Here is a 14,132-nt window from a genome sequence, read left to right as displayed (position 1 = left end):
AGGCTGTAGCGAGTGCAACAAAACAACGAGACTGAGATTAGTGTTTAAGCAAAAAGAACATTTTATGCTAGATTTGATACGCGCCTGTCTTCAAATACAGTAATTTTCTATCGTTTGTTTTGATGTGAGTGATTTTTCTTCACAGAAAATGCTAAGTTATAAACCTTTCATACAAAACTTGACTTTATTTTACAGTTTAAGTTGATAAAACACTGACTTTGTTACAAAAGGCAAGGTGCCAGTTCCCATCACCATTCCTGCGGAGTTAAAAGAGAAAGATAGCCTACAGCAAAGTCACGCCATTGTGTGTGCTGTCTTTTCAGCAAGTCTGACACGAGATGACAACCTTTGAACAACCTGACCAAGGAAGCCAACATCACAACTTGATGAAGATGCAACAGCCTGAGACAGCAAAGAATGTTCACGTCTATCTCAATGGAGATAAATATTTTGCTGGACGTAAATTTGTAGTCAATCGAAAACACATCAGCGACTTCGATGGATTTTTAAACCAGGTCTGTACTAAGTGTAGCAGTCCAGCGTTGTTAGTCGATGACTAAATAAAACCACTCATGTTCAGTAATTTGCATCATTTTTTATTAAATATTTTGCTATCTTTATACCGGCTTCCTCCACCATATTCGAATAGAAATAATAATGGCGAACTTGGTACTGTGGAGCGGGTTCGCGTTTGGTTAAAGAACGAACTTGCCAGTTGCTGTCCTGAGTTTACACTCCAAATTGTCCACGTTTACACGGTTCAGGTTATCTTATTATATGTAACTAACTAGAGTAACCTTTGTGTCAGTGCAATAACTTAAAACTTTTTGTTTGAAACTGTTTTTTTTTAGGTAACCATGGGAATGAAGGCACCCTTTGGAGCTGTGCGTAACGTCTACACCCCGAATGCTGGTCACAGAGTGAACCAACTACAGCAGCTGCAAAGTGGCATGAAGTTGGTTGCAGGAGGAGTGGAAAGGTTTAGAAAAATCGAGTAAGGAATTCTCGTATCTTGTTATTTGAAAATGTGAAAATGAAAAGGTTGTTGAATTTCTTCTGTAGGCTACAACATGCAGATTATGCAATAAAATATGACAGAGGCGTCTCGTGTTTGTTCTGCAAAGGTATGCGTGGTTTCAAAGGAATTTACGAGCCTAACGTTAATATTCTATTTCTATTCATTCTAGGTTACGCGTTTAATAAACATGAACAAATCAACTTATCGTGATTGCGATTCTCTTTTCAATAGCTGCGTGTATTTGTCTGTCTAAATAAAGCAAAACTCCTCCTTTTTTAGCAAACACTTATACACACCACTTGCAAAACTCTTTTCTTATTGATGACGATGACCCATCAAAGCTGTGTAAATGGTCAATAACTATGATCACTTTTTGTTGTATTCATCCCAATGTCCGGTGATTAATTTTTTTTTTTTCTTGAATGAACGGTAAGGTAAGAAAGCCAACTTCGTGTCCACCTTTAAGCATGCCTTAAGTATCATGCCAAGACAAAGCCCTGCGGAAAAGCTGGTTAACTTTTCACAAAGCACTTGTGCTTTATTGTAATTTCAGTTGTGTTGACAGTATTTTGTATTTATATTACCATTTGTAGGCTACTTGGCCTATATACGGTATATATACTGTATTTCCTTATTGTTAATACTATTGTGTGTTTTACAAAACCATGTTATACGTATATCAGTAATTCTACCCCAAAAGTAGAATACTCTCTGCACTTTAAAAGTTTCAGTGCATACACACACGAGCGCACTATGATTACAATATTTGGAAGCCTAAGAGTTAGATTCACAAACATCGGATCTTTTAAGCGGCCGGTTGAGCTAACGGTCTGATTAGTTAATCGAGAATCAGTTTGTGCGAAGTTCCTCCATGGATGAATAAATGGCGATTTTATACAAAGGATTACTGTTTACTGTTGGTACACAAAAGCAAAAAAGTAGTAAACTTTATAATCGGTCGGTTTTCGTAACTCTTGAATTACGCTGCTAGTGCATTCAGCCCTAAGTGTTTGAAAATATGGTATGGGTTTTTGACAGTTGTATCAGAAGTCCATGTGCCGCGCGGAAAGTCAAATGACATTACCCACTGTTTTGAATTGATGTTGACACAAACGACTGATCAATATCTTTAAATGTTGATGCACGTCACGACCTTGGTTGATGTGATGTAAAAAGTTAACGATTCCAATTTAGCATTGTCACTACTAGGCTAAGTTATTGTAAAATTGTCTACATTGAATATGTGGAACTTAATAAAAGCAATTAGCCTTTAGACCTACTGTGCTGGATACGTATAGTAGGCTACATTGAGAAACTATAAGCCGATCACAGTTAACACGTTAGTTAAATTTGTGTTAGTTTTACAATAACACGACGATTAAAAGTCACTCGCGTTTCAGCAGCAAAATTCCTTTTCAGGTATGTGTGTAATTTCCCATCATGTTAGGTATATTTCAGCGTCGTTAAATACCACATAGTGCATTATTTGTTTTCAAAGTGAAACCTTTTTCAACGATTTCTGACACATGGCGAAACTGGGCCAACTGGCACTATTTTTCATATCCTGAGACTACTGACCTGCGGATGAATATCCACAGATCGTTAAAAACCAAACTCCCATTTCGCTCGTTGCGTTCTTGGGCTGTATTTTACAACTGTCGTAATTTCATTGTTTTGTGAAGACTAAGCTCAAGCTTTTGCGACAGGCTTAGACATGGTGACATAGTTTCAAGCAAATATTGATGTAAACAGCGGCTTTGAGACTGCTCGCTAAGACAAATATTAACATTATCAAAATTTTGCATCTTTTTAAACATTGCGGTTTTTATACTTTGCTCAATTTTTCTTCGTTTATATCTATGGGAATCCAGCCTTAGGTTAGTTACGTCGCTAGCGTTGACATTCACCTAGGTTTTCTGTTTATGTTGACGACGACAACGCAATAGTTTGTTGCGTCCCTTTTGATTGTTTTTTATGTAATGTGGATTTAGGTACCTATTTTGTAATTCCTCACCATACTTCTATGTACTAGTAATTTTCAACCTGAAAATGTGAAATAAATTTACTCCTGAAAGTATTTTTTACAACTGACAGTTGTAACACATTCTGCTTAGTCAACAACCTAATGCTGATTCTACTTGTATTAAGGTTGATTGAGAAATATCTTGTTTTTTAAATGCATTTACAATTAGGGGAAGTTAGGTAATCTTGCTTTATAAAGGATTAACAGCGGCTGCTATTAAAGAAAGGCCTATCTCCAGGCTAGACACAAACTAATCTAAAAATGAAACTGATCGGTAGGCTACGATCTTTAACATTTTGTGATAGCCCAGCTTATAGCTTCGACAAGAAACCATGAAACTATTTATTTTTTAATCTCAGGTAAAGAAGCTTGAAAGCTCATAGTGGCTACTGCGGTTTTGAAAAGATCAGTATTTTATATGGTAATGAAAATAAATCCTGCTTGTGATTTCATAACAAAAAATAACTAACATTCAGAATCTTCTAAAACGTGGAATTTTTCTTCTTTTTTGAACCGGTTACCGCGCGGTGGTGCTCTTGCGTTGCCACGAGTGACACATGCATTTTCTATGCATGAGAACATACGAGTTTCAGATTTAATAATGCAAGCACGATCATACCTCATTGTAGTGACAAGGCTCACTCGCCGTGACCAGCATTTTCACCACCATCTCGAAAACGTCATAGAGGCTTTGAAGTGTCTAATACTCAACGATAAGCACTTAAGGTCTACACGGCTAGCTTTCTCATAATAAAATGTTTTCATTATGTTTTCTGCAATGTAGGTAACTTGTAGATAAATCTGACCCTTTCTGACGAATGTATCATTTTTGAAGATGAGTAGAGTAAAAAACTTTTCTTTTTTTCTTGTTAAACGCAATGTACTGTATTCTTGTTTAGATACCAAGGAATTGCAGGCAATAGACGTCCACAGCCAAGAAGAAATTACTTAGATGTAAGTTTGGTTGGCTTGGTTTTTGAATCTTTATTCTCGGACTGACAACGCCTTGATAGGTTATTCCTGGTAGTTTCGCATACTTGTAGAGGCTCTTGACGCAAGGCCGGTTACCGAGTTTGGCAGAGTGAAGTTTTCCGATTGTTGAAGTGTTGTTGCCGGGGAATTATTTTATTCACTAGGTGCCGCTGAGCGGAGAGCAGTCCTGAATGTGCGTTACTCAAGCGCACACCCCGAGAGTCGAACCAGCGCCGCTTGATCTTGAAGCTTCTTCGTCCACGAAGTCACGCGTTATTTCTATCTTGTAAAAAATGTTTTTTTTATTGCAAGTAACATTTGCATTTATTGAATGCTTGCTTGCGGACTTACATTAAAAGGACTTGGAAGTAAGCTTAACCTGCCCTGTGATATTGATGTTTGATCATAAAACACCTTTCTGTGTATAATGTTGGTGCATATCGATTGACTAATTGCTTCCGTTTTTCTTTGTAACTTTGTTGTCAAGTTGTATCAATTGAATGTTTGAAATGCATGGACTCAGCCATCAGTTATCTGCACGGTTTACAGAAGAGATTTTAGCTTGCTGAGAGTTGAGTGTAATTCACTCAGGATATCCTTTCATTTAATTAAACCTGACCCAATCAATTGAAACCTGGTAGATCACTTTTCATTCAATTATTGCGGTGTTCGCATTTTTAACAAGGAAGGTATCTGCGGAATACCCCGTTGAGCACGTATCGTGCAGGCATCGAAAAAAGGAATTCTGTCAGGACGAAAAAGATCAATTTTTTTCGGTGTGATGTTACCTCCTCAGTAAAGTAAATGAGAAATTGTGCGCTATTCAACCAGGCGATCATAGATTATGCAACGAAATTAGAAGATTTTTCTACATTTTGGATCTTGCGATGTTTGTTTTTTGAATGCTCTATCTTGATTGACCTTATAATTATATTGAATAGAATTTTTATAAAACCAAGCAGTAAACACATTTACTTTACTAAGGCATACACCAAAGCAATTAATCATTAGTGCAAACAAACAATCGAACGCTTATGGCGCAGCACCGTGTCCTCATCAAAATAAAAAGTTTAATTCGACAACATCTGAAGCAAAAACATCGTGATTTTTTTACCGAAGCTCTAAAATACAAATGGTGGTAACTTAAATTTTGGTTTGTCAGCATCATCAGGTCTTGTTTGGAAGCAAAAATTGAAGTTACTTTGCCTTGGCATTTCCTTGAAAAAAGCAGCACTTTTGTTAACTTGCTTGGCGCTAATTCTGAAAGTTTTCTTAACCAATCGTGATATTTAAAATATGTTTTTACAGAATTTGGCGTGTGCTATGTTTAATATCAGTTTGATGACCACTTTGTAAGGCTTATATTGAACTTGGGCTGCTTTTTAGTCATTTTAGTGTTAGGCCTCGTCTATTTTGGTCCAACTAACTAATGCCAAAATGTAAACACTAATCTGTTAAAAACCAATGTGCCAATACCGAAACGTATGCTCCGCCAATACGGGGCGGCAATTGGTCAAAGTAGCAACACCGCTCTTTTCACGGCTAAGTTTGCAACTCTTGCATGAAATATTGTGCTGATTTATTTGCATGTATCAAAGCAGACTTTATACCAGAAAGGTGCAGTCAACAAAAGCTGTTTAAAATTACTGTTTTGTTTTGATCGACGCGAAAACTGACTCCACGCAAGGCATTTCGAAATGAAACGAAATCTCTACACAAAAAGTAAAATAATTTGAATTGAAGCGAATCCAACTTTTACGACGAAAACATCATTTATTTCAAAATATTTTGTTACGAACAGTTTTACTGTAAGTAGAAGTAAAAGGCATAAATTAATCATCGACCAAAGATAATGCTTTAGTTTCAAGTCTAATTTTAGAGAAACTATTTGATAAAGCTCTTTCGGCTACTTTAATTAGCGTCGATTTAATGACTCGATAGTTTGGAAAAAATTCTTATGATTGGTTTCATTGCAAACGCAGTCTAAAGTTAATTTCCTTTTCACTTATTCTTATTGCTTTGCGAATTTTGATCAAGTGTTGCTTGCTGTCCTTTTGGCGGATTGAAAATTATCGATTGCCTTTCCTGTCTAACCTGAAGACGAACTGCAGCGCTAGCCCGTTCAGAGCAAGGTCATCGCTGTTCACTCCAGAGGCTCATATGTCGTTATTATGAGATTTTTGAGATGGCAGTCGGGTGTCTGTCAGTAATGAAGCTCAATTGGCTGAGGTTTACTTCTGTTCCCAGTCAGAACGGTTTAATATGTTGCTGAAATTGGAGGTTGGTTGATAGCTTAGATGAGGTAGACTTTTTGCCGAGGCTGTGATCAGAACCTACTCATCTGTCGTTAAGAATTTTAGCTGAGGCTGTTGTACTCCGATTTTAAATTATAATTTTGATTATTGTGGAGCGTTTATCAGTCGTATTTTTAACAAAAGTTGTTTAACGTTTTAAATTCAATTTTTTCCCTATAAAAATACATTTTGACGCTAAAATTTTGTGAACCTTTTTGACGCGTTGTAATTTTACATTCAAGGTTTAACATTTTTTACAATTGAACATCATTTCGCTCGCTTTTAAAGCAGATTATTTCTGGTGTTAAATTTATAAATAATAGGCTACAATTGAAGATTTGAGAAAAACTGTGTTTTGGCATAATAATTGTGTTATTTTTGATGGTTCTTTTTTTTTTAAGACTGAAGAAAGTTCTGAGCGTTGCAGTAGTTTTCTCTTATTGAATTTACTGCATTCAAGAATATAATAAAGTGGAACGATAAAACAGTTTTCTGTATCGTTTTTAAGTCATCCTTTGGTCTATCCATATTGACAGTGTATGGTGGAGTAACGTAATGCTTTGATTGATAAATTTACAAACACTAAACCACCACCGTTCTCTGTTGCTTTGAAGAAGCGCACCATCTGAGATTACCATTGGTATGTATATGAACATGACAGGGAAACTTTTACAATGTCTGAATTTCGTGTGTTGTATGTATTAGTACTGTTTTCCTACAGAGCAACGTTTTGACACAAAAGCGCTTCAAATTTGCGACTTCCACACTTCACAGTTTTGTTCTCCCCTTAATTTCTGCGCTACAAAAAAATGCTCTACGACACGTGTTGCGTTTTATAACTTGAGTCAAAGATGCTTCAAAGGTGATTTTCGTGATCACTGATCACTTACAACTACTTTAGTTTATAACCTGTGTTGTGTTAGCGTTATGAAATTTGCAATGGTCAAGTGGGGCTGGATTGCGGACCCAATCACAAGCTCCTGCTGCAATAATCGCAGACCAATGAGCAATCTTTTTGAGTGTCTGCGGCTGATTGTCCGGTGCAGCAAGTAGGGCATTTTAGTTTGCAACCCTGCTCTGGAAAAATATGTCAATTTGTAGATTCCTAATAACGTTTAAAAGACTTGAGAAAGGAAAAAGAATCCCATACAACATTGACTTTTTTACTACTGTATTCTTCTGGCGACATTTTGTCACATATCTGTTTCTGTTGCATTGCGTGTTCCTTTTCAAAAAGTCTTTGATTCTGTCCTTGATAAGCTAACGATTGAACGTGTTTTTTTTACTGTGAGGCACGTCAAGCGACACTTGCATTGCATGAAACATTATAGGTGCTGTAATTAGGATATTGCAATGGGTGACTGCAGACCTTTGTGGTATCAAATGTCAATCAAGTGAGTTGTGTGCATGAGTAAACGAGTTTTGCAACACCCTAATCTTGAAATTAAAGCTGATTACATCACTCTTGTGCCTTCACACAGCTCCACACAGTGTTACCGACTTCCATGAATACAATAGGGAAATTAATTGCATTTTCCCGCACAGTTTGGGAAAACACCAGTACAAAAAAGCAGAAGTACTATACCTGTAGCCTACATAAAAAGCTTTCGTTTTCATAATAACGTGTGGATAATGAAGATTTTTTTATGGTCATAGCAAGCTTTAAGATATTAACCGAAACTTGCAATTGCAAGTTTATTGCACTGCCCGGATGGAATGGACAAGGGGTAGATACTTTGTTTGTGGTTGACCCTCCTGTTTCGCAGATTGCAGTGCCCCTACCAACAAATGAGATAGACTTTGAACCAACGTTGCTGGCTGGATGTCTCGCAATCCACTAATTTCAATATTAGCTCTTTAAATTCAAAAATAATTGTTGTATATTTATTCTCTCTACTTTAATCACTTTAAAAGTTACAAAATTTTAATGTTCAAACTTTTTAATTTAGCCAGATCTTTTCAAATTATTTTATCTCACTTTGTTGCTTACACATAGCCTACATTATTCGTGCATGCAGTCGTAAATTGCTTACAGTGTCTGCGCGCAAATATTCCCTAATCCTAAATTGTGTACACAGTTATTGTGCTGCACAAGTGGAATACTTTTCTTAAAATCTAAATGTAAAAAGAAAACCTAAACAGTAATCGAAATGTATCAGATAGTGTTTGTTGCTTTCCCACTTAAGTTTTTGTTTATTTGTGCTTTTGAAATTGACTTCAGGGATATAAATAATTCACCTACGGTTTTAAAACTAAATTATCATTTGTATATACAAGTTGAGTTGCTACTCTTTCAATTGATAATGTATTTTCGAACGTCTTGCTTGACCTGTTTTTAGTTTTGCATTGTTAAAACATCTTTTTGCGTTACTTTGAATGTATGACAATCCATGACAGCCAGACTGCTCTTGAGATAGCGATCGGGTGTCTAGATTTAAAGCCGCAAATCTATAATGCATGCGGCACCACTAAATAAGATTTGCATTGAAATAACATCTGTGAATACTCAAAATGCAAAAGGTACATTTGCTAAGAGTTATCTCTTTCATTGCTAGTGCAACTTCCTCTGTGGAAATATCACCTGCGGTCTGCGATGTACAAACGGCAATTATTCTGCAGTGCACAAATCATTGAAGCCTAATGGAGTTTTTACTTTAGGCTGCAACAAATGTTCTATTAACAGCCTGGGACAACGAGAAAATAGCGTGGGCCAGGTACCGATGAGATCTACGGGCCACACAAATCAAGAATTCCTGAAATACACAAGACATCTCAATAAAAGAATCTAAGAAAAAAAAATACCAGTAAATCATCGGGGGAAAGAGTTGGTTTTCTCTAAGTGTAAAAGCAGGAGTTGTGTCCAAAATATATGAATTGGATGAAACTCACTAAATAGTCAATAGTTAACGAAAACGTGACGGTTTCTTCGAGCCTGCGGTTCCATTGGAGAGGTTTCGGGCTCCTAAAGTTATCTCGAGTGGGGGTACCTAACTACCCTCTATCAACGCTACTGTCAACAGCGATCCAACAACGGTAAAGAACGTTATGTGATGGTGGACGAGCTTTTATCGTTTCACTTTATTTTAAACTTAAAATAGTTTGGCGAAAGCATATTCTTGATTTTAACTCCGTTCAACATTATGTTGGCTGCTTTCAAGTAGCCACTTGCTGTAGTTTAAGAAACACCGACAACCTGGGTTGAGAAAAGGTAGACCCTCGGCCCTAGAAGCTTAAACGTAGACGACGATCGGTTTCGGCAGAAAAAAAACATTAATCTCACCAGCACTTTCAATTTACAGAAGGATTATCACGTAGGAAAGAATCAAAATGTGTTATCTTGAATATTGTACAACAAAGAGCAATATTGCAAGTGCGTTAAAGATTTTGTTCGATCGATCTGCGCCTTATTTTTTAAGATTTTAATGTCTCTCGATTTATCAATGTCGGTAGGCTATGATTTACTTTAGTAGCTTAAAATATCGAAAAGCTCTGAACCTTCACCTACGAGTTTTGTTAACACCAGGTGTTTTGTCTTTTTGTTATTACTCCAAATCCTACTTGAATGGCTGAACAGGCAAACGATACAATTGCTACTCAAAGATGAATTGTTCATTCGTCACTGAGGCTCAGTAGTGTAATCTCAGCTTTGTCTTTGTAACGTGATAGCCATTTCGCTATGACAACCATAAGTGTATGGTTTGCATTTGTGTGGTACTACTGCAAGTGCATGGTGACAAATGCAGTGTTTTTTAACTTTCAAATGTTTAGTAAAGATGCTCGCTTTTCATAAAGTTGTACCAGTTTCTCCACAGCTTGCTCCTCAGCAACTTCCATCAAACTGAGCGTAATTTAAACGTTTTTAGAAAGTATATGTTACCTCCCTATTATAAAACCATTGTTATTGAACAGCTAGTAGAGGGTTACGTCTTCTGTTTGCCATTTTTCTTTAGAAATTTATTGCAAGCATAGTTCAAATTCTATATCCATGAGTAATATTTTACACATGGTGCGCATTACTTTTTTAATTATTTTGGTATTTGGTTTTAGTTGATAGTACACAATAGTGCATTTCAAAAATGCACAAGTTTTCAAATTCTTTAGTAAATAAATGTTTCGCGATGTAATTTACGTATTGGTCTACTTGGTGTATTGGTCACGAAAAAGGAGATATGTTGTTGTTGTAAGCCTTCAACTGGTGGGTTCTCTTTCTGCAGACGTTGAATCAATGCAATAAAAGACTGACTTGCTGGCTAAATTATTTTATTGCGATGTGCTTTTGTCAGATGACTTGCAAAGTTGATGGGAGTCATGTGTCCTAAGAGAACTCTGTCACATTGATTGTCTTCCACTTTTCAGATTTTTGGCATTTTGCTCCACCTTCGACGCGGCTCAAGCGTCCAGGGCGTGGCTCTTTGTCTTTTACTCCTTGAGATGCTTCGTTGGTTTATCACGGTACCGCTTCATGGTCACTGGATACTGATTTGCTGAGAAAGTTTCGTTGAAATCTTACTACATTTTGCAATTTTGTTTATAGATTTTTTGACGGGTTTATGATGATCCTTCCCATTTTTGTTCATGTTACGTAAGCAGGAAAAAAATGCCAGTTTTATTCTCAGTAAGCAAACTGCTCGTGTTACAGTCATTACGAAAAACAAAGTCGAAAATTTTGGCTTGTGTGGTTTTCCTTGCAAGCATAAAGTTATTAAGTCTATATTGACCAAAATTAATGTACACGGCGCAATTCATTTTCACTTTGCAACACACCAAAGTGCGAACAAAATATTGTGTCCATCCATACAGTATTCTTTCATTAATTTATCTAAAAAGTAGTGTTTAAATTTAGACTTACCTGCAATTTACAAAATTTTTAATCTAGACCAGTGTTTTCTAACGTGAAACGTGGCAAGTGACGCGTGTTGGTTATAGACAAAATGAACCAACTTATCGACCTGCTTGATCACTAGCATGGTATTTCGTATCAAGCTAAGAATACGAAATGCAAAGGCACTTGCTACATTCAAACTGGTAGGTAATGGTATCAACCCGAGAATTTGTTTACTGATGGCCAGTGTTTCATGGTATTTGCCGCTTATTGACCTGCTTGTCAATGCGTAGCAAACTTGTGAACTCCAAACCAGGACACCCTGCGCATATATACTGTAATTAGCAGGGGCTTAGTCAGAGGGGCAAAGGAGGAAATTGCTCCCCCCTGAAATATTTCAAATAAACATTTCACATTCTGTTACAGCAATATTTGACAATGTTTTACTATTGATTTAGGCTGAAAGTACTCTCAGAATGCGCAATTTCAGGGTATTGTTCTGGGAGAAGCTCCTGTATGGGTGCTCCGCTTTCGGTGACTCGTTTCCGGGTTCACTCACATATGCAAAAACATGCCAAATTATTCCCCTCCCCCGAAATTTTGTACTGGCTATGCCCCTGGTAATTCGTATCACATAGTAGGTCTATCTATGCATTACAATGACTCAGAGAAAAAGAATACTCTCGGCGGTTGCTCTGGGGGACACGAAACATTTTACAAAAGCAAAGTGAGGCCTGGGTTAAAAAAGATTGAGAACCACGACGCTAAACGTTTTTTTCGACGCAGTCAAGCGCTTCTCAGTGCATTTGAAGCTTAGTTGATGAAGATTAGGGATTAACTAATTTTTTTGTTTAAATACATTTAGGATTTTAAGTAGAACTAATGGGATCACGGTTTAAATTTTTTTCGAGTAGACAGTAGACCATTCAAGAGCGTGCTTAAATAGTTGGTTAACGTTAACACAATTGGGGCTGTCTTGTGAAGTGTGAATAATCACACAGTACAAGTGTGCGCAATGTCTCTTAATGGAGTTTATCCTTACAGAATGCTTTATATTCTCATTTGGGCTGCTGAAACACTATTACTATATCTCAATACTGAAAATACTGTAGGCTACACTTGCAACTAGCGTTAGAAACGAAATACTATCTCAATACTGAAAATACAATTGCAACCAGCGTTAGAAACGAAATATTATCTCAATACTGAAAATACACTTGCAACTAGCGCTAGAAACGAAATATTATCTCAATACTGAAAATACACTTGCAACTAGCGTTAGAAACGAAATATTATCTCAATACTGAAAATACACTTGCAACTAGCGTTAGAAACGAAATATTATCTCAATACTGAAAATACACTTGCAACTAGCGTTAGAAACGAAATATTATCTCAATACTGAAAATACACTTGCAACTAGCGCTAGAAACGAAATATTATCTCAATACTGAAAATACACTTGCAACTAGCACTAGAAACGAAATATTATCTCAATACTGAAATACACTTGCAACTAGCGTTAGAAACGAAACACTATCTCAATACTGAAAATACACTTGCAACTAGCGTTAGAAACGAAATACTATCTCAATACTGAAAATACACTTGCAACTAGCACTAGAAACGAAATATTATCTCAATACTGAAATACACTTGCAACTAGCGTTAGAAACGAAATACTATCTCAATACTGTAAATACACTTGCAACTAGCGTTAGAAACGAAATACTATCTCAATACTGAAAATACACTTGCATCTAGCGTTAGAAACGAAATATTATCTGATACTCCCGGGTGAGTGAGTACTGCGTTGTTCTGCATCGACTTGCACTGCGCTATAGGCTATGGGTTTGTGAAAAACGTCACATATGCCAGTGCCACCATGCATGGGGTGTGAAAAAACCAACAACAATGACTCAATAAGATTCATATGACATTTAAACGGCTTGTTTTGTATGGAGAGTGTTTATTGTTTCATTTCATTTCGTCCTTAGTTTCGTCAGGATTTCTGTTGTTCGATGCGATGAATCCCACTGGAACTATGTTTTGTAAAGAAAACTAAAGCACATTGAGTAGCGTAGCGGATAGTGGAGTGGTGGCTCACTCCACCGGCCCGTTAAAAACTCGGGGAAGCCTCACTTAACACTTAAAAAGCTCTTAGTTTTGATTATATCGCTTCCGCGACAACACAGGGTGACCTCACAGCTGTCATTCAAACAATGTTTTAGAATACAAATGTCCACAAATTTACTATTTAAACATCTTTTTTAAAGAGTTTTTAATGCACGTCTGCATCTTGGGTCTTCTTGATCTATGCGTAATAGGTAATAATGCAATTACATGTGGCCTGCTTTACGATATTTAGATTCAAGTAGAAAAGTTCAGAAAATCCCTCACCCGTGATGAAGTATAGCCTATCATGTTCAATTTTGAAATTCATTTTTTGAGATTACATTGTTCAAAGTTTTGAGAATGTTTAAAGCTTCAGTTATCTGCTGGTTTACCAAAAGAACTAAAAAAGAGAAAAAAATGTAAAGCGACAAATTAATTAAAGTAACTCGTTCAAGATATCACTTCTCTTTAGGCTTTTAACCTGGCATGAAGTGTGCTTATCCAATCACGCTAGTTGAGTGGCTTCCAAAGCCTTGAATTCAAACCAGTTAATCAGGTTAATCACAATTTTTAAAAAGAACTTCGAAGGGGTTTGATGTGCTTAACGCCCTTGAGTTTACTACGTACGTACAACTTGTTAAGCGGCTTTGTTGGTCAGATTGTTCGTTCATTTATACGCAAAGGTTAATTTTTGTTTGATGCCTAATGTTTGAGCTATCATTAAACTGCCAGCTTTGGAAAAGACTAAAAAATAACTTTGCCTAGGCTGAAGTATTTAGGTTTTTGCTAGAGGCCCACTGCTGATGAGAATTAACCACTCTAAACCAGTTCGTTCAAGAAAGCAACAATTGTGGAAGCATTGAATTCAGTTTTCACGTTGATTCATGA

At 36.7% G+C, this 14,132-nt stretch overlaps 1 protein-coding gene across 3 annotated transcripts in view; it reads left to right on the top strand.

Annotated features, from left to right (window-relative positions):
* The window catches only part of LOC145783527 (uncharacterized), a 33,678-nt gene that overhangs the window by 8,501 nt on the left and 11,045 nt on the right, over positions 1-14,132 (top strand). For all 3 annotated transcript variants that reach the window (XM_082595418.1, XM_082595416.1, XM_082595417.1), the window contains 3 exons: positions 324-515; positions 852-994; positions 3,941-3,995. In XM_082595418.1, the coding sequence (XP_082451544.1) occupies positions 339-515; positions 852-994; positions 3,941-3,995 (375 nt within the window). In that variant the 5' untranslated portion in view covers positions 324-338. The remainder of the gene's footprint in view (positions 1-323; positions 516-851; positions 995-3,940; positions 3,996-14,132) is intronic.

This window comes from Aplidium turbinatum, chromosome 14 (genome assembly GCF_918807975.1).
Source record: "Aplidium turbinatum chromosome 14, kaAplTurb1.1, whole genome shotgun sequence".
NCBI lineage: Eukaryota > Metazoa > Chordata > Ascidiacea > Aplousobranchia > Polyclinidae > Aplidium > Aplidium turbinatum.
The sequence above is the reverse complement of the archived record's forward strand: the minus strand, read 5'-3'. Positions and strand labels throughout refer to the sequence as shown.